The 22,457-nt window shown below is 48.6% G+C and overlaps 1 protein-coding gene across 1 annotated transcript in view; it reads left to right on the forward strand.

The window, feature by feature from the left end:
- LOC139052513 (tachykinin-like peptides receptor 86C) overlaps positions 1-18,991 on the forward strand; it is a 331,385-nt gene extending 312,394 nt beyond the window's left edge. The window contains exon 5 of the mRNA XM_070529630.1: positions 17,470-18,991. Coding sequence (XP_070385731.1) covers positions 17,470-17,737 — 268 coding nt within the window. The 3' untranslated portion in view covers positions 17,738-18,991. The remainder of the gene's footprint in view (positions 1-17,469) is intronic.
- The last annotated feature ends 3,466 nt before the right edge of the window (positions 18,992-22,457 follow it).

The raw sequence follows: 22,457 nt of genomic DNA on the forward strand, positions 1-22,457 counted from the left end.
TGGTCGTCATATCGTGAGTGCAGCGTACCATCCAAGCACGAATGGCCTTGCGGAGAGATTTGTACAGACAATGAAATCTGCGTTGCGGAAAGGACGACCCCAAGACTCCTTGCAGGCAACCTTACAGACGTTCCTGGTGACGTACCGCAACACGCCGCATGCGACTACAAGAGAAACTCCAGCAAACCTTTTCATAGGTAGACGACTGCGCACGAGACTCGACGCAGTCAAGCCTTCTGTCGGGGGAAGAGTGGCTCAGCAACAGCTCTCCGATATGGTGCGACGCAAGGCACGTGAGCGACTTTTCAACATCAATGATGAGGTCCTCGTGAGGAATTACAGAGGTCCTGAGAAATGGGTCCCTGGCACTATCATTCAGCAGTCTGGCCCCGTTTCATACAAGGTTCGCGTTAGAACGAATCATGGGGTGCTCATTTGGCGTCGTCATCAAGACCAGCTACTGCTCAGCATCGACAGCTCAAAGCAGAGCATCACGGAAGATTTTATTCCAGATTTCAGGGATCCTGAGAGCGCCAACGAGCCATTTCCAGCTGCGGCCCCTGCGGCAACGACCGACCCTCCAGGGGAGCGACGCTATCCACAGAGGGACCGGCGACCTCCTGACAGATATCAGCCATAGCATTAGTTGCATTGTATAATGTGGCAAAAGGACTTTGTGCTCATTAGGAGGAAGGAGATGTTGTGTGCGCGCGAAACCAAGCACGCGTGTTATCGCGTGCTGTCTGCGCATGCTCTCTGCCCGGCTATCTCTTATCGGGTAGCCCGTGCTGGCTTTAAAAGACCGCTCGCACGGGCCCACCGCGCGCAGTATGTAACCTGTTGGCTGCCTGCCAAGTAGCAGGAATAAACGTTCTTTCGACGCTACGTCTACGCCGCCCAGTTCTTGGATGCCAGACATGACAAACATGAGTAGTTAGACAAGTTAAATCTACTGAAGCGCAATATGAAGCCCCACATTTCCACTGAAGCACTTTCAGCGACCCTATTGTTTAGAAAATGCCGCAGCCGGAACTGCCTTCTTTAGTATGGTTTCTTCTTGTACAGTACTGCGCTGACTTAGCTTTTGAGTGAGCACCGGCGGAACAATCAGTGATTGATGACAATGTTCTTTCATACGCTCGAGTATTTTGTTCCACATCTGTCATTTCCAAATATCTGTTAACCAGATTCCAATTGGCAGGCCGCGTAGCAGGGGAAGTCGAATGTTAAACACCGTCTTCAGAACGATGTTCTAAAACAGTAGTCAAAATTTCTTGGGTAGAAGATCCTGGATTTGTCACAACATCGCTGTATTCCTGAAGCGGGGTTGTTCCCTAGTGAAGTGCTTGCTGAGTTATTCTTATGCAGACTGATGCCGAGATTCATAGCGGAAGCAGTAGACGTAGATCCAGGTTGTCAACAAACGTGGGAAGCCCAGCCAAAAAGCACTGGTGGCGTCCAATAGTCGAATATATCCGGGGGAGGCCAACTTCACGCATCCGCAGTACATACAACAGCAGTCATTGAAGCTGCCGAGCACGCAGCCACGGGCACAATCGTCAGCACGACCACCTGGAACATTAACAAGGGTGAGTGCGCCATTCCTGCAGTAGTGTTGCGCCCCCTTTGTAGGGAGAACGGCCGTTCTATTCTTGATCCTCTGTGAAAAAACAAAGCAGAAAATATTTTAGCAAGGGCGCGTGGGCGAGAAACTTGTAGCGCATGACAAGTGCGATGAGATATGTGAAGTGGAAAGATAATGAAAAGAGCGCGATGAAATACCGAGTGAAAGGACTTGCGCAATAGAGAGAGGCTTGCAACGCGTTGTTGACAAGAGAAAGGTGATAAGTTGCACTCGGCTTTGAGGGATGCAGCACTGATTTCACATTGTCACGTACTAGTGACGGTCAAGAAAGCAGACGCAAAAACAAACAGAAGACGACGAAGTGTCCCTGCTAAGGTGGCTGCCCATAGCGCCTGTGAAAAATCTCGCCATCCGCTTAAGTACGCTCCCTACTTCAATAGATTAGACGTCAAGCCATCCGAGGACGCTCCGGACGCTCACGCGCAGTCTGGTTTCCTGGCATTCAGCCAGTGTCACTCCATCGGCTCTGCAGCTGAATTGTGCACCGGGACGCCCTCCTGTGACGCTCTGGCGGCGGTAGATTCGCTGGCGCCGATTGTCACGACGGCATTACCGGCCACACAATTGACAGCTGATCCTGAATCCAAGCTCCTGGTTCCTGCTCCAAGTCCTTCGGCTACAGCCCGCTCGCCGCATTCCCAAAATGCACATCAGACCGTGAGTGATCTGCCCTCAGGGCGGAGCCTGGCGATGGCTTCTCAGTCACCGATTGGGAATGGGGCTCCAATTGTTGTGCATGACGAACCGAGTACCCCTATGTGCTTGTCTTCTGCGCTATCATCTGTGCCGTCGCCCCCCCCCCCACCCCCGTGGTTTTCAGAAGCGTCCTTCGGAACAATTTGCACCAGATTCATCTTCGGCCAACAGCGGCTCCCAAGGCAAGCGCTCCTGTCTAACGACTGACTAGCCAGTTGTGTCGACACCGGGCTTGGTTTGCTATAAAGCGACCAATAAAGCTCTGGCCCCCACAAGCCTCACGGCGAGCCCGAACAGGATTATTCACACGAATCTAGACGCTTGTTTTGGCACAACAGGCTTCCGCGGCTTCACGGCCAGAAAGAAGTCAAATACCATCGCTTCGTGGCTCCCGACATTGGCTGCTGTAGAGCGTTTTCGAACGCTTCAGCGTCTTTTCAGTCACCGCGCCGGTCCAGGTGTGCCTGGTAGAGGGCTCGGACTTACAGTGTTGTGTCGTTTACAACGTTGACGTTAGTAATGACCAGACTCCTCTCCAGCGTGAGCTCTACTGTCCTACTCTTCGTGTCACTCAAGCCCGTTACATTGTAAAGGGGCGCTCTTGCATCGCCACCTTGCGGGGCCCACGAACTCATTCAGTCCGCCTGCACTACTATGGCTGCATTCTACGACCTCCGCCATATAAACCCAGTGTCGTCTATTGTTACAATTGTTTACAACCTGGCCACATGCGCTAATTCTCTACGTTTACAGCACCAGATGAAGCTGTACTAGCTGGCACAGTGTCTTAGCAATGTGAACTCTGCAAGACCGACGTCCACGACGTCACTTCTGCAACTTGTACCACAAACCAAAGGCCACTCAGAAGGTTCGTCACGGGATTCATAAGCAATCAATCGCCTCAGCATGCTCCCGCACAAGTGCCGACATCTAACAGGTTTGCGGCGCTCCAGTGGGATGGTGACGACTGGCCAGAGATTTCCGATCCCGATCCGCCTGCACGCCATTCCCAACAGACTTACACTGACAAAATTCCCAAAGACCACCGTCGACCGCTGGTTACACAGAACCAGAGCGAACCGGAACATCCGCGTGATGGTATGACAGCAGTTAAACAATCAAATTTCCCTCCTTTTACCGGAGCTTTCCAAGCTCCGACAATACTGTGAACTACTCGCGCGTCACCGACGTGCAAAGGAATCTCACACCACTACAAATATCGATTCCGCTGCATCATCGTCTCTGCCACGACCTGATCTATCGTTCGCAGATTCTACCAGGTCTTCTGCTCCATTGCCGGATAACTCTACAACATCCTTTCTGCGGCTCATGGTCAGCCAGTTATCCAACCTGACATCTGCGATTTTACAACGCCTGGACTCGTAATCAAAATCGCGAGCACAAGTGTTTGTGGTGTGCTGCAGTGTAACTGTAGAGGTCTATCCACGAAAGTCATCATCATCATCATCATCATCATCATCATCAGCCTGGTTATGCCCACAGCAGGGCAAAGGCCTCTCCTAAATATCCCCAACTACGCCGGTCATGTACTAATTGTGGCCATGTCGTCCCTGCAATCTTCTTAATCTCATCCACCCACCTAACTTTCTGCCGCCCCCTACTACGCTTCCCTTCTCTTGGAATCCAGTCCGTAACCCTTAATGACCATCGATTATCTTCCCTCCTCATTACATGTCGTGCCCATGCCCATTTCTTTTTCTTGATTTCAACTAAGATGTCATTACCTCGCGCTTGCTCCCTCACCCAATCTGCTCTTCTCTTATCTTTTAACGTTACACCCATCATTCTTCTTCCCATAGCTCGTTGCGTCGTGCTCAATTTGCGTAGAACTGTTTTCATAAGCCTCCAGGTTTCTGCCCCGTACGTGAGTACTGGTAAAACACAGCTGTTATACACTTTTCTCTTGAGGGATAATGGCAACCTGCTGTTCATGATCTGAGAATGCCTGCCAAACGCACCCCAGCCCATTCTTATTTTTCTGATTAGTTCTGTTTCATGATCCGGATCCGCGTTCACTACCTGCCCTAAGTAGATGTATTCCCTTACCACTTCCAGTACCTCGCTACCTATTGTAAAGTGTTGTTCCCTTCCGAGACTGTTTAACTATACTTTAGTTTTCTGCAGAATAATTTTTAGGTCCACTCTACTGCTTTGCATCTCTACGTCAGTGAGCATGATTACAATTAGTCCCTTGAGTTACTAAGCAAGGCAATATCATCAGCGAATCGCAAGTTCCTAAGGTATTCTTTATTAACTCTTATCCCCAATTCTTCCCAATCCAGATCTCTGAATACCTCCTGTAAACACGCTGTGAATAGCATTGGAGAGATCGCACTTCCCGGCCTGACGCCTTTCCTTATTGGGATTTCGTTGCTTTCTTTATGGAGGACTGCGGTGGCTGTGGACCCGCTATAGATGTCTTTCGGTATTTTTACATACGTCTCATCTACACCCTGATTCCATAATGCCTCCATGACGGCTGAGGTTTCGACTGAATCAAACGCTTTCTCGTAATCTATGAAAGCTACATATAAGGGTTGTTTATGTTCCGCACAATTCTCTATCACCTGATTGATAGTGTGGATATGGTCTATTGTAGAGTAGCCTTTATGGAATCCTGCCAGGTCCTTTGGTTGACAGAAGTCTAAGGTGTCCCTGACTCTATTTGCGATTACCTTAGTAAATATTTTGTAGGCAACGGACAGTAAGCTGACCGGTCTATAAATTTTCAAGTCTTTGGCGTCCCCTTTCTTCTGATTAGGATTATGCTAGCATTCTTCCAAGATTGCGGTACGCTCGAGGTCATGAGGCATTGCGTATACAGGGTGGCCAGTTTTTCTAGAACGATCTGCCCACCATCCTTCAACTAATCTGCTGTTACCTGATCCTCTCCAGCTCCCTTACCCCTTTGCAATGCTCCCAAGGCTTTCTTTACTTCTTCCGGCGTTACTTGTGGGAGTTCAAATTCCTCTAGATTATTCTCTCTCCCATTATTCTCGTGCCTGCCACTAGTACTGTATGAATCTGTATAGAACTCCTCAGCCGCTTGAACTATCCCATCCATATTAGTAATGATACTTCCGGCTTTGTCTCTTAACGCATAAATATGATTATTGCCAATTCCCAGTTTCTTCTTCAGTGCTTTTAGGCTTTCTCCGTTCCTAACAGCACGTTCAATTCTATCCATATTATAGTTCCTTATGTCAGCTGTCTTACGCTTGTTAATAAACTTCGAATGTTGTGCCAGTTCAATTCTAGCTGTAAAGTTAGAGGCTTTCGTACATTGCCGTTTCTTGATCAGATCTTTCCTCTACTGCGATAGCTTAATGGTATCCTCTCTAACGCAGTTACCACCGACTTCTATTGCACATCCCTAATGATGCCCATAAGATTGTCGTTCATTGTTTAAAAACTAAGGTCCTCTTCCTGATTTAAAGCCGAATACCTGTTCTGTAGCTTCATCCGGAATTCCTCTATTTCCCCCTCTTAGCGCTAACTCATTGAACGTTTTTTTTCTACCAGTTTCTTCCGTTCCCTCCTCAAGTCTAGGCTAATTAGAGTTCTTACCATTCTATGGTCACTGCAGCGCACCTTGCCGAGCACGTCCACATTTTGTATGATGCCAGGGTTAGCACAAAGTATAAAGTCTACTTCATTTCTAGTCTCACCATTCCGGCTACTCCATGTCCACTTTCGGCTATCCCTCTTGCGGAAGAAGGTATTCATTATCCGCATATTATTCTTTTCTGCAAAGTCTACTAATATCTCTTCCCTGCTATTCGTAGTGCCTATGCGATATTCCCCCACTCACTTGTCTTCAGCCTGTTTCTTGCCTACCTTGGCATTGAAGTCACCCATCAGTATAGTGTATGTTGTTTTGACTTTACCCATCGCCGTTTTCACGTCTTCATAGCTTTCGACTTCCTGGTCATCATGACTGGATGTACGAGCGTAGACCTCTACGACCTTCAATTTGTACCTCTTAATAAGTTTCACAACAAGACCTGCCACCCTCTCGTTAACGCTATGGAATTCCTGTATGTTACCAACTATATTCTTATTAATCAGGAATCCGACTCCTAGCTCTCGTCTCTCCGCTAAGCCCCGGTAGAACAGGACGTGCCCGCTTTTTAGCCCTTAACTTCGCTGAGCCCTATTATATCCCATTTACGGCCCTCTAATTCTTCCAATAGCACTGCTAGACTCGCCTCACTAGATAACGTCCTAGCGTTAAATGTTGCCAGGATAAGATTCCAATGGCGGCCTGTCCGGATTCACGGATTCTTAGCATCCTCTCCTGCACCACAGGTCTGACCACCGCCGTGGTCAGTTGCTTCACAGCTGCAGGTGACTGAGGGCCGGGGTTTAATTGTTGTATTCATATAGGAGGTTGTGGCGAAGTACTGCACCAGAGTGGTCAATCCTGCTCTGGTGAGGGAGTGCGTTACCGGTTCTGGTCACCGAGATCAGGCCGTACTACAGGCCTGTTTATGCAATTTTTTCAACACGCGGATTTTTTTTAATCCAGTGGAAAATTGCGCGGCACCGGGATTCAAACCACGGTCCTCTTGCACGCGAGGCTGATGCTCTACGTCTACGCCACCGCTGCACTCTCCACGAAAGTGGGGTCCGCGAAAGTGGGGGAGCTTTAATCTCGTCTTCCTATGAACAAGCTGCAGGTGTGCGCCCTATTTCTACAGAAGACCAACGCCTTGCCTGCCATTCCGGGCTTCAGTGGATACGTGTCTCTTTCGATGAGTGACCGTCGCGTGCACAAAGCTGCTCCTCCAGGGATGGCGGCAGTGTATGTTGATACGCGCTATCCTCAGGTATGCCTTTCTATTGAAAAACTGGCGTAACTCACATCAGGAGGGCAGTAGCTGGAAAGTTACCGAAGGCAACTCTTGGGGTAGTGTCACACTACGTAAGACCAGCCGGTGGCTCTTCTTCACGCATTAATCTGGGCTAGTTACTGAATATCCGTCGACAATACCGAGCGTGTCCTATTTTAGTTGGTGGTGATTTCAACGCCCCATACCCAGATTGGGGATACCCCACTTCTAGCTCCCGAGGTAGGCGTGTGTGGGGCGCCTTCGTGGATGCGTTGTTTGTACTACTGAACCATCCCGATTCAGCAATGCGGGCTGTGCCTCAAGCTCGACGTACAACATACGCACCGGATTCTACTTGGTGGTCGGGTCCCGGCACTCCCACTTGGCACCTGGAGCCCGACTGCTGGGGTAGCGATCACCACCCTATCATCATCGGCCTTCATCCGACGCAGGCCTGCCGATCGCACCGCAAGTGCAATGTAGTCAATTGGGACACCCTTCGCTCCATTCTCCAAGATAGCTCTGTGGACACGTCATCTCTACTTGTTGACCGCATACATATCGCGCTCAATTAAGCTACAACGATCAGCTGGGTAGACGCCAGTCGACCGGCACCGGATATCGGCCTGCTCAACTTGTGGGCTGTTCGCAGGCAAGCTAAGCTGACAGCATCCCGAGACCCCACTTTTGCAGGAGCACGTACAAGACAGAATTTCCGTACAGCTAAAGCCCGAAGATATGAACGCGACCTCTCGCGGTGGCACTGACATACTTGGTGGGAGTGGTTTTCATCCAAGACACAGAATGCTTCTCTCTGGCGAACGTTCCGTACCTAGAACACGGTTGCCGCCGTCCAGACGCGGCGGACACAGCCCGCTTCGCAGAGGCTTGTCGCCGGATGATTTGGCCTGAGAACTAGCCCGGAAATTTTCCCCCAGTACGACGTGTTGGCTCAAACAACCAATGGTGCTTCCTTGGCGGGCATTCCGGCACATATCGACAATTTACCATCCACAGCAGACTCCGAGGAGATTGCAAGCTCTTTCACCATGCCTGAGTTGCTTGCAGCGTGTTGCAAATGGGTCGCAAGCCCCAAGGGTAGCGTTGGCCTGGCGGCCAGGGGCACAACTGGAAGCATCCGAAGGTCCTGGCAAAGCATGAGTCGACTGCTAACAGAACAACTTGTTTATTCTTGCATCGCAAAGGAGCGGGCGGTAAGGTCGACCGAAATGGAGAGACGGGAGAGCACGTTCCTCGACAGAAGAAATCGGAGCCTCTCTCTTGGCGTCCGGGGGCAGCTGCTTTTATACTCTTGGAGTCGACGGCAAGAAGAAACGCCTAGTCAGAGGCGCACGTGACGGGGCACGGACACGCTGAGAGACACCTTGAGACGAGTGTAGCTACTCATCCGCCGGGCCGGCGCCGGTCAGACCTCCTCGCTTCACACTTGGGGAGCTCCTCTCCCCGGCTGCTGAGCTTTGACAAGCATGGGCACCAACATGCACACACACACACGCACACACGAAGACACGTGGCATTCAAACATGCCTGGACGCACTTGGCGGGGAGGCATTGCGGCAGCGCTGAACGGGCCAACATGTCCGCCGCTTTGAACGAAGCCCCGGCGTCCGTTGCATCCGCGCCGGCTATACCACGCGTCGTAGGCGAAACGTAACAGACCGCCCCACCGGGAGAAGGAGATGCCGATGGTCAGGGGACTGCATCCGCTGTCCGGAGGGATGTCGATCGATGATGCTCATAACCGAAGTCGGTCGTCCTTCGGAGTTTCTTGAGCGCAGGGCACAGAGAAGGCCTCGTTCTCACGTTCAGGTTCACACAGGACACTGCAAAGTGACATCGGGAGAGTTGCCATTTTTGTTCTTGTTCCCAGCAAGCGTTAGAACTACGCCGAAACTCAACCGCTCAGTCAGCAAGCACGATACAACCCTCAATAAGCCATGCCAGGCTCTTTCCCCTTTTATACTACTGCCTAGTTCCTTATAGTAGTCTAGCAGCACTCAGAACGCGTCCACAAATTGGAAAATTGCACTAGAAAGCATGACATCACTTTGAAACACTACACAAAAGCACTATGTTAAAAATCCTGCCTCAGGAAGAAAAACATCAGTAACAAACAACTTTGGGGCTGATTCCTACGTTAGGGGCCTCGACTTAAGCCATCGGCATTACCGTTGAGACTCCCTTTTTTGTAACGCAGCTCAAAGGAATATTGTTGCAAAGCGAGGCTCCAGCGCAGGAGGCGGCCATTTTTGGGAGAGATGCTCTGCAGCCATTGGAGAGGGCAGTGATCCGTCTCAATGATAAACCTCGAGCCGGCTGGGTAGCATGACAATTTCTGAACGGCCCACACGAGACACGCACACTCTTTCTCGGTGGCGCTGTACGCCTGCTCACGACTGGTCAGCTTACGACTAGCATACAGGACGGGGTGTTCCACTTCTCCATTTTCCATTGGCACAGTACAACGCCCATGCCTCGCTCACTAGCATCGCACTGAACAACGAACCCTTTTGTGCAGTCGGGCGATCATAGCACAGGCTGGCTTGTTAGGGCGCTCTTTAAGGCGCTAAAAGCTCTTTCCTTTGTCTCGTCCCAGACGACTGTTTGGGGCTCTGTTTTTCTTAGAGCATCCGTCAGGGGAGCCGCGAAATCAGAGTACCTGGGGATGTACCGCTGATAGTAGCCGGCGACACCTAAGAACGACCGAATATCGGTCTTCGTGCGCGGTTGCGGGAAGTCTCGCACAGCGGCCACCTTTATTTCAGAGGGGCGGCGACGGCCCCGACCAATCACGTGACCGAGGTAGACAACCTCGGCCTGTGCTAACTGGCACTTGGGAGCCTTGACTGTCAAGCCCGCTTCGCGCAGGCGGGTTAGCACTGCCCGCAAGTGTGCCATATGCTCAGACCAGGATGTGGAGGATATCGCTATGTCGTCTAAATATGGTAAAGCGAATTCTTGCTGTCCCCGCAACACTTTATCCATGAGGCTTGAAAAACAGTATGGCGCGTTCTTCAAACCAAAACTCAACACTTTAGGACGGAATGTTCCCGTTGGTGAAATGAACGCCGCATACCTACTAGCCTCTTCTGTAAGTGGAACCTGCCAGTAACCCCTGACAAGATCTAGGGTGGAAATAAACTGAGCGCTGCTAACTTTCTCAAGGCGCTCCTCGATGTTAGGGGTCGGATAAATTTGATCCTTAGTGATGGAATTAAGCCTGCGGTAGTCGACGCAAGGACGAGGTTCCTTGCCCGGTCAAAGTGGAGGGGAGGTTTAATCACTCTCACCCGCCTCAATAACACCGAGCTGTAGCAATTTCTTTACCTCAGCCTCCATAATATCGTGCTGGCGGGGTGACACCCGGTACGACTTGGATCGTACTGGCTCTGGGGAGCTAAGTTCTATATCATGAGTAAGGACAGAAGTCCTACCAGGCCTCTCAGAGAACTGACCTTGAAACTCTTGTGAGAGCTGGTGTAGTTTGGTTTTCTGCTCAGGCGACAGCGGTGCTTTACTGATTAAGTCACTAATGACTTGATCAGTGTATTCCCTGTTCGTCACTGAGCCTAGTCCCGGAAGCTCGACCGGAAGATCTTCGGGAACGTTTACCATCCTACACACCACTGCTTCCCGTTGTCTATAGGGTTTGAGCAGATTACAGGGGTAAACTTGCTGTGCTTTCCGTTTTCCTGGCAGACTCACCACGTAGTTAACGTCCGACAGTTTTTGAACAATCCGTGCTGGGCCCTCCCACTGCACGTCGAGTTTGTTTTTTAGCGATGTGCGCAATATCATGACCTCATCGCCCACCTCAAAACGACGCGCCCTGGCTGTCTGATCATAATAAACCTTGGCCCTGCTGCTCCTGATTGAAAAGGACGGGGCCGGGGGAGCAGAGTTGGAAAAAATTCAGAGAACAGTGCAACAAATAACCCACCTTATCAAAAGAGTGACGAGCAAAAGCCACGGACTCAAGGAAGAAGACTGCACGAAAATGATACAAGCGCTGCTCACGAGCATCGTCACGTACGGGACCCCATACGTTGACATGAAGAACAGTCAACGAGGCAAAGTAAATGCCCTCATCAGAAAATCATACAAAATTGCCTTGGGTCTGTCCCCCTCCACGTCCACAGCGAAATTAATCAAAATGGGAGTCCACAACACGTGGGAAGAGCTCGTGGAGGCGCACAACGTCAACCAACTGGAGAGACTGAAGCTGACAAAGACGGGAAGAGCCCTGCTGCAAGATCTGGGCTACTAAGTCGAGGATGAAAGGCACCTACCTCAGCGTATCCCACACGACATCAGAGACAAGCTACACATAAGTACCATTCCCAGAAACATGCATCCCGAGTACGACAAGGAAAGGAGACAGGCGATAATACAGGTGTTCGAGCGCATACTCGAACGCACCAACAGCAAAGAAGAAAACGTTAGATATACGGATGCAGCTGCGTGCAGTACCAAGGAACGATTCGCAATCAGCCTGGTCGACGAGAAGGGCGAACATCTTACAGCCACATCCATACGTGCCAAGGACGCGAGCACTGCGGAAGAGGTGGGCATAGCGCTGGCCATCGCAACGTGCAAGAAGGCCATGGTTACCATGGTGACGGACTCGCAAGAAGCATGCAGAAGGTATATGAATGGAAGGATTGGAAAGGCAGCACTTCAGGTCTTGAACAACACCAAGATAAAAGCAGCACAAATCCTCTGGACACCGGACACGTCTCTCTATAGGGGAGAGACGCCCGTTTTCTTGTCATCGGCCTTACAGGGGATTCAGGCGGCGCACGCCGCGGCTCGAGATCATGCATGCCGAGCCATCTCCGACGCGCAGAGAACACGTACCAACGACTGTGACGAGGATGATGAACGCATATCCAAGAAGGACTCGGATATCTTGGCGCACTACAGGAAGCAGAGGCGTTGCTACCCGCTCGCGCATAAGACAATGAGTAGGGACCAAGCGGTAACCTGGAGAAGACTACAGGCTGGAACCTACCCACACGGAACACTGCTGCACGCCATGTACCCGGGCATCTACGGGCGAGACTGCAAGTTCTGCCCGCCGGACATGCCCAACACCTTGCGCCATATGGTGCTTGGATGCAGGAATAATCGAGAAGCACCACCATCATCATCGCCACCAGGCGATAACATGCAGAAAGAGGCGGATTCAGAAGAAGAATTGGAAGACCAGTCGGAGGCTCTGCTGGTGACGCAAGACCCTGACAGCCAGCTGCGGTTGGTGAACAGGGCTCGGGCGGCGGCACCGAGCCATGGCTACCTGGACTGAGGAGGCCACCCACCTTTGGGCTCAAGAAGCCTGGTCTCACAATAAAGTTTATTTCTCTCTCTGCTGGGCCTTTGCCATTGCTTCACCTGACAACTCCTGTGCCCTTCTTAAGCGTTCGAGGAGCCTAAGAGCGTACTCCACCATGACTGGGTCGTCGCCCTTGCCTTCCCACGATTCTCGAAGCATGCGAAGCGGAGACCGCAGCGAGCGACCGTACACCAGCTCAGCTGGCGAAAACCCCGTAGCCGCATGCGGCGCGGTCCTTAATGCAAACATCACCCCAGGTAGACACAGCTCCCAGTCAGTTTGTTGTTCAAAACACAATGCTCTCAACACGCGCTTCATGACGGAGTAGAGCTTCTCAACGGAATTCGACTGTGGTTGGTACACTGAGCTGTGTAACAGCTTTACCCCACACCTTTCGAGAAAAGTCGTCATCAAAGCGCTAGTAATCAATATGCCCTGATCTGATTGGATTTCCGCAGGAAAACCAACTCGCGCAAATATGGACAGTAGTGCATTGACTATCTCAACTGAGCTGATTTCTTTAAGCGGCACTGCTTCAGGGAACTTTGTCGCTGGGCAGATCACAGTCAAAATGTGTCTGTATCCCGTGGTTGTTACCGGCAGAGGTCCCACTGTATCAATAACGAGCCGTCTAAAAGGCTCCGTATTGATAGGTACCAACTTCAACGGCGCCCTCGATTTGTCCCCTGGTTTGCCCACCCGCTGACAGGTGTCACATGTGCCCACAATGAAGTCTAGGGTTTGACGAAAACTCGTCTGGCGAGGAAATAACATGGCTGAATAAACGTACACTCGCCAACTGAAAAAATTACAAAACACGGATTGACGTTTCGGCGCCCAATACGGGTGCCTTGTTCACAATGAGCGAATGCGTGGTGATCTTTATTATATATGGCTCGGAAGACGTAATGCGCTTGCGTACAACTCAGGGAGGGGTCCCCGTGTCCGGTTTATCGTGTTAGTAGTAGACTGTATGCAGAATGATTCAAGGAGCAATCGGGATGATAATTTTTTCTCTCTATCGATGATAGACGCCGAATTCCAGTTAATACTGTGTCCCGTCTTTTCATGGTGCTCTGCCAGGGCGCTGGAGACCGTGTGTCCTTTGGCTATATCATTGCGATGCTGTTGTAGCCTTCTTTTAAAGTTCCCCGTCTCGCCTACGTAGCACGCATGGCAGTCCTGGCAAGGAATTTTGTAGATGACGCCCGCGAATTTTTCTTTTTCGAGGCGGTCTTTCACTCGGACGAGTTGTTGTTTTAGCTTGCTTGAAGGGACGTGGCAGATTTGTACATCATAATCTTTGAAAATTCTTGATAATGACTCGCTTACGCCTCGTGCATAGGGGAGAGACGCCCGTTTTCTTGTTGTCATCGGCCTTACAGGGGATTCAGCTGCATGCTTTTCTTCAGTCTTTATAATCTGGCCAGGGTAGCCACTGCTGAGCATATCCTGCGTCACTCTCTTCAACTCAGCTCTGCGTGCGTCAGTAGTCGAGCATAATCGGAAAGCACGGGTGAACAATGTGGAGGCAACAGATCGTTTTTGTCCAAGGGGGTGGGCCGAATCAAAGTGGAGATATTTCCCTGTGTGTGTAGGCTTTCGGTAAACACTCGTGGAAAGGCTGGATGCAGTGCGCATGACTTCAACGTCAAGGAAGGCCAAGCGACCATTAACTTCTTCTTCAACGGTGAATTCTATTGTGGTTTGGAAAGAGTTCAGGTGCTGCAGAAAAGGTACGACGTCTTCGCGGCGGATAATAGAAAAACAGTCGTCGACATACCGCAGGAACAATTTTGGGGTGGGCTGAAACGTCGTGAGAGCTCCGTCTTCGAGGGCTTCCAAAGCAATGTTGGCACATGACACTGACATCGATGCTCCCATTGCCGTTCCAAAGACCTGCCTGAAGAATGAACCATTAAATGAAAAATATGTGTTGCGTAAACAAAAATCCAAGAGGCGGCACACGTCGTCGACTTCGAATGGGGTGCGCAAAGGCAGAGATGTGTCGTTTTGTAATGCTGTTCGGCAGCAGTCAACAGCATAATCCACAGGTATGCGTGTGAACATATACTTGACGTCAAAGGAAACCATCACGTCTTCACTCCCTAAAGTCACGTTCCTCACCTTGTCGACAAAATCAGCGGAGTCCTTTACGTATGTCGGCGTTCGTCCAACGAGGTGTCGGAGCACACCATGAAGATAGGCAGAGAGACGGTGCAATGGAGAGCGAGTGTAGTCTACTATAGGCCGCAGCGGGACATTAGGTTTGTGAACCTTAGGCAGGCCGTATATTGCTGGAGCTGAGCCGTTGTGGCACAGCAGCTGGTTATACAGATGCTTCTTTTCGGGAGGCACAAACTTGAAAACGTCAGTCAGTAGCTTCTGAAGTTCTGACTCGGTCTTTTTTGTGGGGTCCCGGTTGACTTTTGAATACGTGGTCAGGCCCTGGAGATGTTCCGTCATCTTTGAAACGTAGTCATCCCGATTCATGAAAACCGCGGCGTTCCCCTTGTCCGCAGGCAAGATGACAATGGCTTTGTTACTTTGCAGTCTCTTTAAGGCTACTTTATCGAGGTGGCTGATACTTGAGGTCCTAGCATTACGAAGCTTTGAAAGAGCCCCAACAGCGCGGGTACGTGCTTCATTTTGCAGAGACGGCTCGACTTGGCGTACTGCCTCCTAAACTGCACAAGCCATTTTCCGCATACTTGGCGCGGTACCAATGTTGAAATTCAGGCCGCGGTTTAGTAGATGAAGCTCTGCGGTATAAAGGTCGTACGACGACAAGTTGCAAACACCAGCTTGGTTGTCCGGGGCCGGACTTTTGTCCAGCAGAGACGAAAACTTCTTTTCCTGGCACCTTTCTTTTTTCTGTCGAGTCGCCGTAGCTGCTCCGTTAGAGTAGAGTAAAATCTCGTGGAATTCCTTTTACAAGCTCCTTTTACAAGCACGCATCCTTGAAACGAAGGCTACCATAAAGCGCTTGGAGAACGATGTTTTCTTTAGCCAACGCATGCTTGAGCGCACCATTCCCACGGAATTCCACGAGATATCCACCACGATGTATCGTCACGATATAATTCCATGATATATCGTCACCGCCTCAGCGTTTTCACCTATATAGTGCCACCATCCTTTTAACAAGATAAGAGCACCTCCGGCGCCGCACATGTGCTCTCGTACCTCTGTGTGCGGTAAACCTAACCCGCGGTCTTACTCATGCAGAGGAAGTTGCGCTTCGGATCCGGGTTGGGGTGGCCCTCATGCTGGCCGTGGCTCGGAAGAAGCCGCACATTCGCCTCTTATATCCTCGTCCTGGGTGTCCAGTCAGCAAGTCGGAAAATGCGAAAGCCAACATCCAGCACCTGCTGTGGGTTTGCCCTGTATTGAAACCGACCAGTCTCCGGCACCTCGCAGCAGCGGGACCTTCGCCACATAATACTAGCGATTACATTGCGTGGACGCAAGAACCACATTATCGATCCCTCTTGGACTTCATAAGACCCGCAAATCTTTTCTCATTCATATAAACATTCGTGCCCTCTGAACAGGTTACACTCAAAAACAGCGACAGCAGCGAACCCAGTCGGTCATTTGTCGAAAATCGACTCAGCGGCTCAAGTGCGCGGACTTTTATACAAGAGCCATTGAAGGTTCCAGCAGTTCCATAGTAATCTCTGGTACCCGCGTGTCTTCAAAAAAATCCTACACTTCGCGTCGCGCATACATGAAATGAGATTACACATGGTTCGATCGCAACAGACAGCGGATACAACTATCGATAACATTCAATAAACTTCCGTTACGTGCAGGCGTGTCCTGCGCTGTGCGATAACATTTATTAGGTGGTGAAAAGCGGTCACCATGACAAGATAAAGAAGTAAACCTGTCAATATGATTACGAAGCATGAGTGAATCTAGCAGCACAATTTTGAACGGATTCTGCAATATTTCTGAGACTCTATTGAGGTGGGTTCCAGATTGGAGATACGTAATTTAACTTAGCCTTGACAAATTATTTATCAGCGTGTAGTTTTATGTGTATCGGACAATTACGTAAAAGACGTTTTAAGAAACCAAAAAATCTGTCAGCTGATGAAGTGTCTTCCACGACATATTGTTAGATAATGTAACTTCAAGGCATTTGTAAGTAGTTGCTGATGAAACAGGGACGATAGCTATGTTACAACCGAAATGAAGTGGATTTTGACGACGAGTGAAGGAAACGAGTTTCCATTTAGAAGGTTTAGGGACATCAGCCAGTCATCACAACATTGTAGTATGTGGTCCAGGTCCTTTTTTTAGGATCATGTGGTCAAATGAGTAATGGCTTGTTAAATAACGCAGTCGTCATATTGTACGAACAAATAAAATAACTGTATTTATGCAATAGGGGTGGTCGTTTTAAGCGTGGTGTATTCTAGTATACTTCTTTACACTTACAATACCGTACCTTACAAATACAATAATACGATGTCGAAATGTTGGCATATGTTTCTCGCACTTATTCTTACAAAATTGGCTTTTGCACCACATTTCTTCATTATCGCAAGAACAAAAAATTAAGCTTTATTTTCCACACCTTCTATTTGGACTTCCGTCTCTCCAATACCTTCCAAGGAAAGCGCTAATCCATAGTTTTCATAGTTTCCTGTGTTTCGGTAAAGGACTGTTGTATGTATATAGTAGAGAGCAGCTACTCTCTCCACAGCTTTTCCTCAGCTTTACTGCACCCTTGTGCGAAAATTTTCCAGTAGGCGCTATGCAGTTTCACATGACGCTACTGATATGGTCACGTTGCGATTATTACACAAACAACGTGCATGTTAGATGGTATGTATAACGAGGCAGTAGTCCTATGCTGTTTTTCATCATTGTCCTACTTGTTCCCAACCTGTATCTTTGCCTGCTGCCTCCAGGTTCAACCAGTACTTCCGCCAATGTCTCAGTTGTTGGTGCACCCTGCTACCGGACGCGCCAATTACGCGAAGCCCCCTATCCGCGACGGCCCGCTCGAGCCACAACTTCAGCAGCCTGCGTGGCCGCATCAAGTTTCGCATCGAGTTCAGAACGGATCTGGAAGAAAGGAACCAGTCGCCACTGACCGATACCATGGGGAAGCCCGCTGGCCAGAAAGCCCTGACGCCTGCCCACAGGACCCTACATTTTGCCGAGCACACGGCCTGAAATGTACGGGTGCAGTGGTGCAACGAAGGAATACCGTCTGTGGGGTCGAAGTGATAGTGGTGTTTACTTTCAGAACTAGAGCTTTGCTGACTCTTTCATTTCCTCGGTAAATTTAATATTTTTCTCCTCTTAAGAAGCGATTATCACCATACTCGAAATGAAGTTGCCTTTCGCGATTACAACACGGAGATTTTAACACTACTGTGAAGTGAAAAGCTGCCCTCGAACACCTACGTACATAAGTCTAGAAGGAGGTACTCAAAATGGGTGTCTTGCAACGCTATTGTGTACTGCTGCTCTTCTTTCATTCGCTGTTAAAGGAGTCACCGGGTTGAAACTTCAAAGTCCCTATTTCTTTATGTGGCAAGTCTTTTGTATGGGCTGATGCCAACAACCGCTCAAAACAGATATACCTTGCAGAAAATTTCTCTTTAAAAATAGAAAGTCCTTGTCTTGACGTCCAACAGTAGCCTCATTAGAAGTCCATGCTGAGCACATTATTGCGACATCTTCGTCGCACATGGCTAGTAGATAGAAATCAATTTGCTGTTCTGAGTGCAGTGAGGCTCTGTCAGTTGAAAAATTGTCCGTGCACTTATGGCAGCCTCGAAGTAGAGAGCAAGAGTCCCTTCAACCGATTTTTGAGATCCGACAATAACACCAGGAGACATTGCTGCGGACATTTTAACGCAGCAGAGGTCCAAAAACCACATTACACACTTAAAATGAAAATGAATATTGTTACAACAAACAAAAATTTAAGTACCGCAGATATGTATTTTTGTAACTGCCAGAACTTTACTAGCTTCGCTCAAATGACGGATTCACTATGGTGACTGATTACGAACGCGCAATTTCGCTGTGACTTGCCGAAAGCGCTTCACGTTGGGAACCTGTGTTTGCTGTTGTTATGCCTGCGTCCGAACTTCCTGTAGGAAATTGTGAATGTATCCCGTTTGTGACGCTGTGTTGAATTCACTGTGGTAATATGTCGGTCATGTATGTGATACAGCGTTCCTAAATAATTATTCCGGGTTTGTAAGTGTTTGTAGATATTTACTGCACACGCGTGGCAGTTATCTGTTGCTTTTGCGTGTGATTCATCGCATACGACGAAATGTTCTGCGATAGTATAATAAAGATGGTGTGCCTCGAACATCAACGTCATAATATTCGTTTCGCATTTTGCCCAGCACGTCGCACCGTCTCTTGTCAATTGTCAATGCGCTTGGGAGAGAACTATACCACATTTCATCATGCTCTTTGTCTGTTATGCCAGTTATTGGTAAATTTATATTGTACACCGCATCAGTTGCATATTATAAAGTTTATCCTGGCTGCTAAATTACGCGATATGCCACAGCACAACTTCGGCACTATTAGCTGTGTAGCGAAAAATAAAGTTCGACGTTTCACTGACTGCAAACTAAGAAGAAAAAAACGGAGCTATTCAAGTCATAACGCTCCAGCAAGGACATACAGTCATGTGACGCTCGTTCTGCACACTCACATAAACGCACCTCGAGTGCCTCTCCGATTCTTTCTTTTTGACCAACGCACCAGTAAACATGCGATCTATCCCTGTTAAAGCGCCAGGGATTGGTGTCCTTTATTTTCGCTGAGACGACAAAAGCCATCTTGGCGGATCAAAATCATTAACGGCTGCGAACGAATTGAGCATGTTTAAAGGGGACAGTAACATTTTAAAGGTTCATGAAGCACTCATGACCAACACTTTTTTTCAGATCTGGAAAGGGCTTGAAGCCCACATAGCAGAGAGTTCAATATCAGTGAGCTTTCGAAAACCCTTGAAAATAGATGCACAAGGACAATGTAGCCTGCCTAAGTTGATGCATAGAAATATGGATAAAAAAACTGCGGTAACGCACGGGAGACCAGATACAGAAGACGACGGGGCTAGCTGATTCTGCCCTCTTGTTCATCTGGTCTCGTGCGTTTCCGCTGGTTTTAATTCATTTTATAATGTACCAACTGGCACAGTTCACCGCTTTGCTACTTCAGATTTACTCATAGTGCTCAACATTAGATCCAAAGAAACTTGAACCGCGCATCTGGTCGCTCGATGCACGTCGCATTTATTCGCGGGCTTTTTATCACGCGCTGGAACGCACTTTTTTTTAGCACGTACAGAGCAACAGAAAGCAGTATCGGGAGTAATTCATGTTGCTGTACACTTCTCTCATTGATTTTATTTATCTGATGAAAATTAAGAAGTTGCCTAATTAATTACATATTATTGCTAATTTTGTAATTAGGAGGAATACAAAACATAACTTGAGTATCTCCAAGCGACGGAAAACTGCATTACCTTGGTTCGGTCAAGCTGCATGGCATTTGCATATCTTTAAAGTTAGGCTCAATTTAAGTGAAACACCCTGTATATATGAACAAATTACAGAGTAGCCGTTGACATCATTATTTCGTGTTTCATAATAACATGTGATCGTTTAATAATAGATACAGGTTACGATTGTCTTCCTGTCACGTTCGTAATATTTTTTTTATATATTTCTTTATATCACGTTCGTAATATTTCGTATTTTCTGTGCTCGTCTTTTGCGCTCTGCTTATATGGGGATACTGAGCACCAACTCGCCTGAACTTCCAGTTTACCGGGCTAATAAGCCCGAGAGCGCGGGATAGAATCCCGGCCGTGGCGGCGGCATTACGACGGGGTGAAATGCAAGAACATCCGTGCACCATGAAGTTGGTGTATTTTAAAGAACTACAGGTGTTCCAAATTAACCGGACTCCTTCCCTACGGTGAGCTTCATAATCTAATCTGAGATGCGAAAGAAATCTGCCCACGCTCTCCTATCTCTTCTAGCCTATACGATACGTGATGTGTGTAAGAAATGGCAGCCCCGTTTTTGCCTGCAGCTTCTTGTGCAAACTATGTTGCAATGTCTGCAGCGAGAGCTAATATATTTCACTTCTCTGGCTATCTTGAGTGGCTACTATTACTAAAATCCCAGAATCCTTTGCTATAAAATTACGAAAGAAATAAAATTGGCATTGTGCAGCGAGCATTTCAACTAAGAAGTGCACATTTGCAGTCCCGGATTCTACCCCTCATCCACTCTATTTTTTTACTGCAATTACCGTTCTTCAGCTACCTCACGCAGTTGTTGCTCGGCGACCATGTGGGTGTCTAACTGTTTTCCTCGATGTCTTTGTCAAAAAATGTCAGCGAAGGGGATAAGTTAATTAGGAATCCCCCGATTGGAAGGCCCGGGGTTCGGGCCACTTAAATGGCCACTGGGGACTGCTGCTCTCGTACAGCCTACATGGCTCGCTGGACAGCACAAATTTAGTCTTGGAGTTCTGAGCTGAGCAGCGCGGCCGACCACCGTGCCCGTAGACTTTCCGGGGAGACTGCCATTTTATCTTCATATATTTTACATCCCCACAACATGTGGTTGAAGGGTGGTTCTAGCAGACTTGCATAGCTTGCATATATTGTTGCCGTATATTTCGGGACACAAACTCTTTAGCTGCGTGGGACTCCTATAGGTATCTGTTAGTAATCACCTCCAAATAACGGACTCAGCTCTTTTGATTTTCATGTGAGGCAGTGGTAGTATTCGCGCCCGGTTTTTGACAAAATTTGATAATATCGCTAAAACTTGTTAATCTGTCTTTTTCTCTCCAGGTCTCCTCCTCCTCGTTCTCCTGAGTGTTGGAAGACAGGAGTCAGGAGGGGTGTAAATAGTTGGCATTTATTGCAGGAATGCCTAGCGCTGCATGAGCAGGGAACCAGAGCAGTAGCCTGCCGTTCTTCACTGCGTTTGAGAATGTTGCTGCGTTGATTCTGATGGTGTGTCATGCCTCAGGAGAGATCCTACCCTTGGCATAATTTATAAGGGCCGCCGGAGAATCGCTGATTATGTATTGAGCATTTGTGGAGACCAATGCTAGTACTATGGCTACCTCCACTGCTGTTTCGGATTGTTTTCTGTTAACTGACACCTTTGTAAGGGGCTTTTGGGTGTCATCAACGACTACTGCCGCGTAGCTATTTCTGTGTCGGTATTCAGCAGCGGCTACGAAGGTTGCTATGTCCTGTGACCCGTAGCTTCAGAGCATTTTCTCTGCTCTCCGTGTGCATCTGCCCTAATTGCAACCTGGATGCATATTCTCGGGTGTATTTAGTAGTGGGAGTTTGTCCCGAGTTCTTCTCGTTATCGTCCTCTGTTCCCGGTGTAGATTGTGACAATTCATTCTGAGCTTGTGTACTATATGCAGTCCTATTTTGGAGTTGGTGAGTCGTTTTACCTGAGATGCTTGTTGTACTTCTATAAGTTCGTCCGGTGGTTTGTGGAGCCCTAAATTTAGCAAGTGATTGGTCCTCGTACTGATGTATACCCGTAGTGCTAGTTTGTGTGGCTTTTTTATCAGGTTCTTACTTTTGGTCTTTTCAGCTGCAAACCAAATGAGGAAGGCTGCTATGTATATTATCTCATTGTATCAGTCGTGCGATAATTTCTTCCTTCATACCCTGTCACATGTTAATAATTCGTTTGATTAATCTCAGGGTTTTGTTTCCTTTGTTTCTCAATTCGTTATGGTTTCTCCGTTTGTACCTTCGTACTCGTTTACTAGTCTCAGCACCTTGAGTTGGACGACTAGTGGGATATTATGGCCGTTCTTGGTGCGTAGCTTGATTTTCTCACGAGCCTCGTTTCTGTCGTATCCTTTG

The sequence above is a fragment of the Dermacentor albipictus genome, unplaced genomic scaffold, assembly GCF_038994185.2.
Source record: "Dermacentor albipictus isolate Rhodes 1998 colony unplaced genomic scaffold, USDA_Dalb.pri_finalv2 scaffold_26, whole genome shotgun sequence".
Lineage (NCBI taxonomy): Eukaryota > Metazoa > Arthropoda > Arachnida > Ixodida > Ixodidae > Dermacentor > Dermacentor albipictus.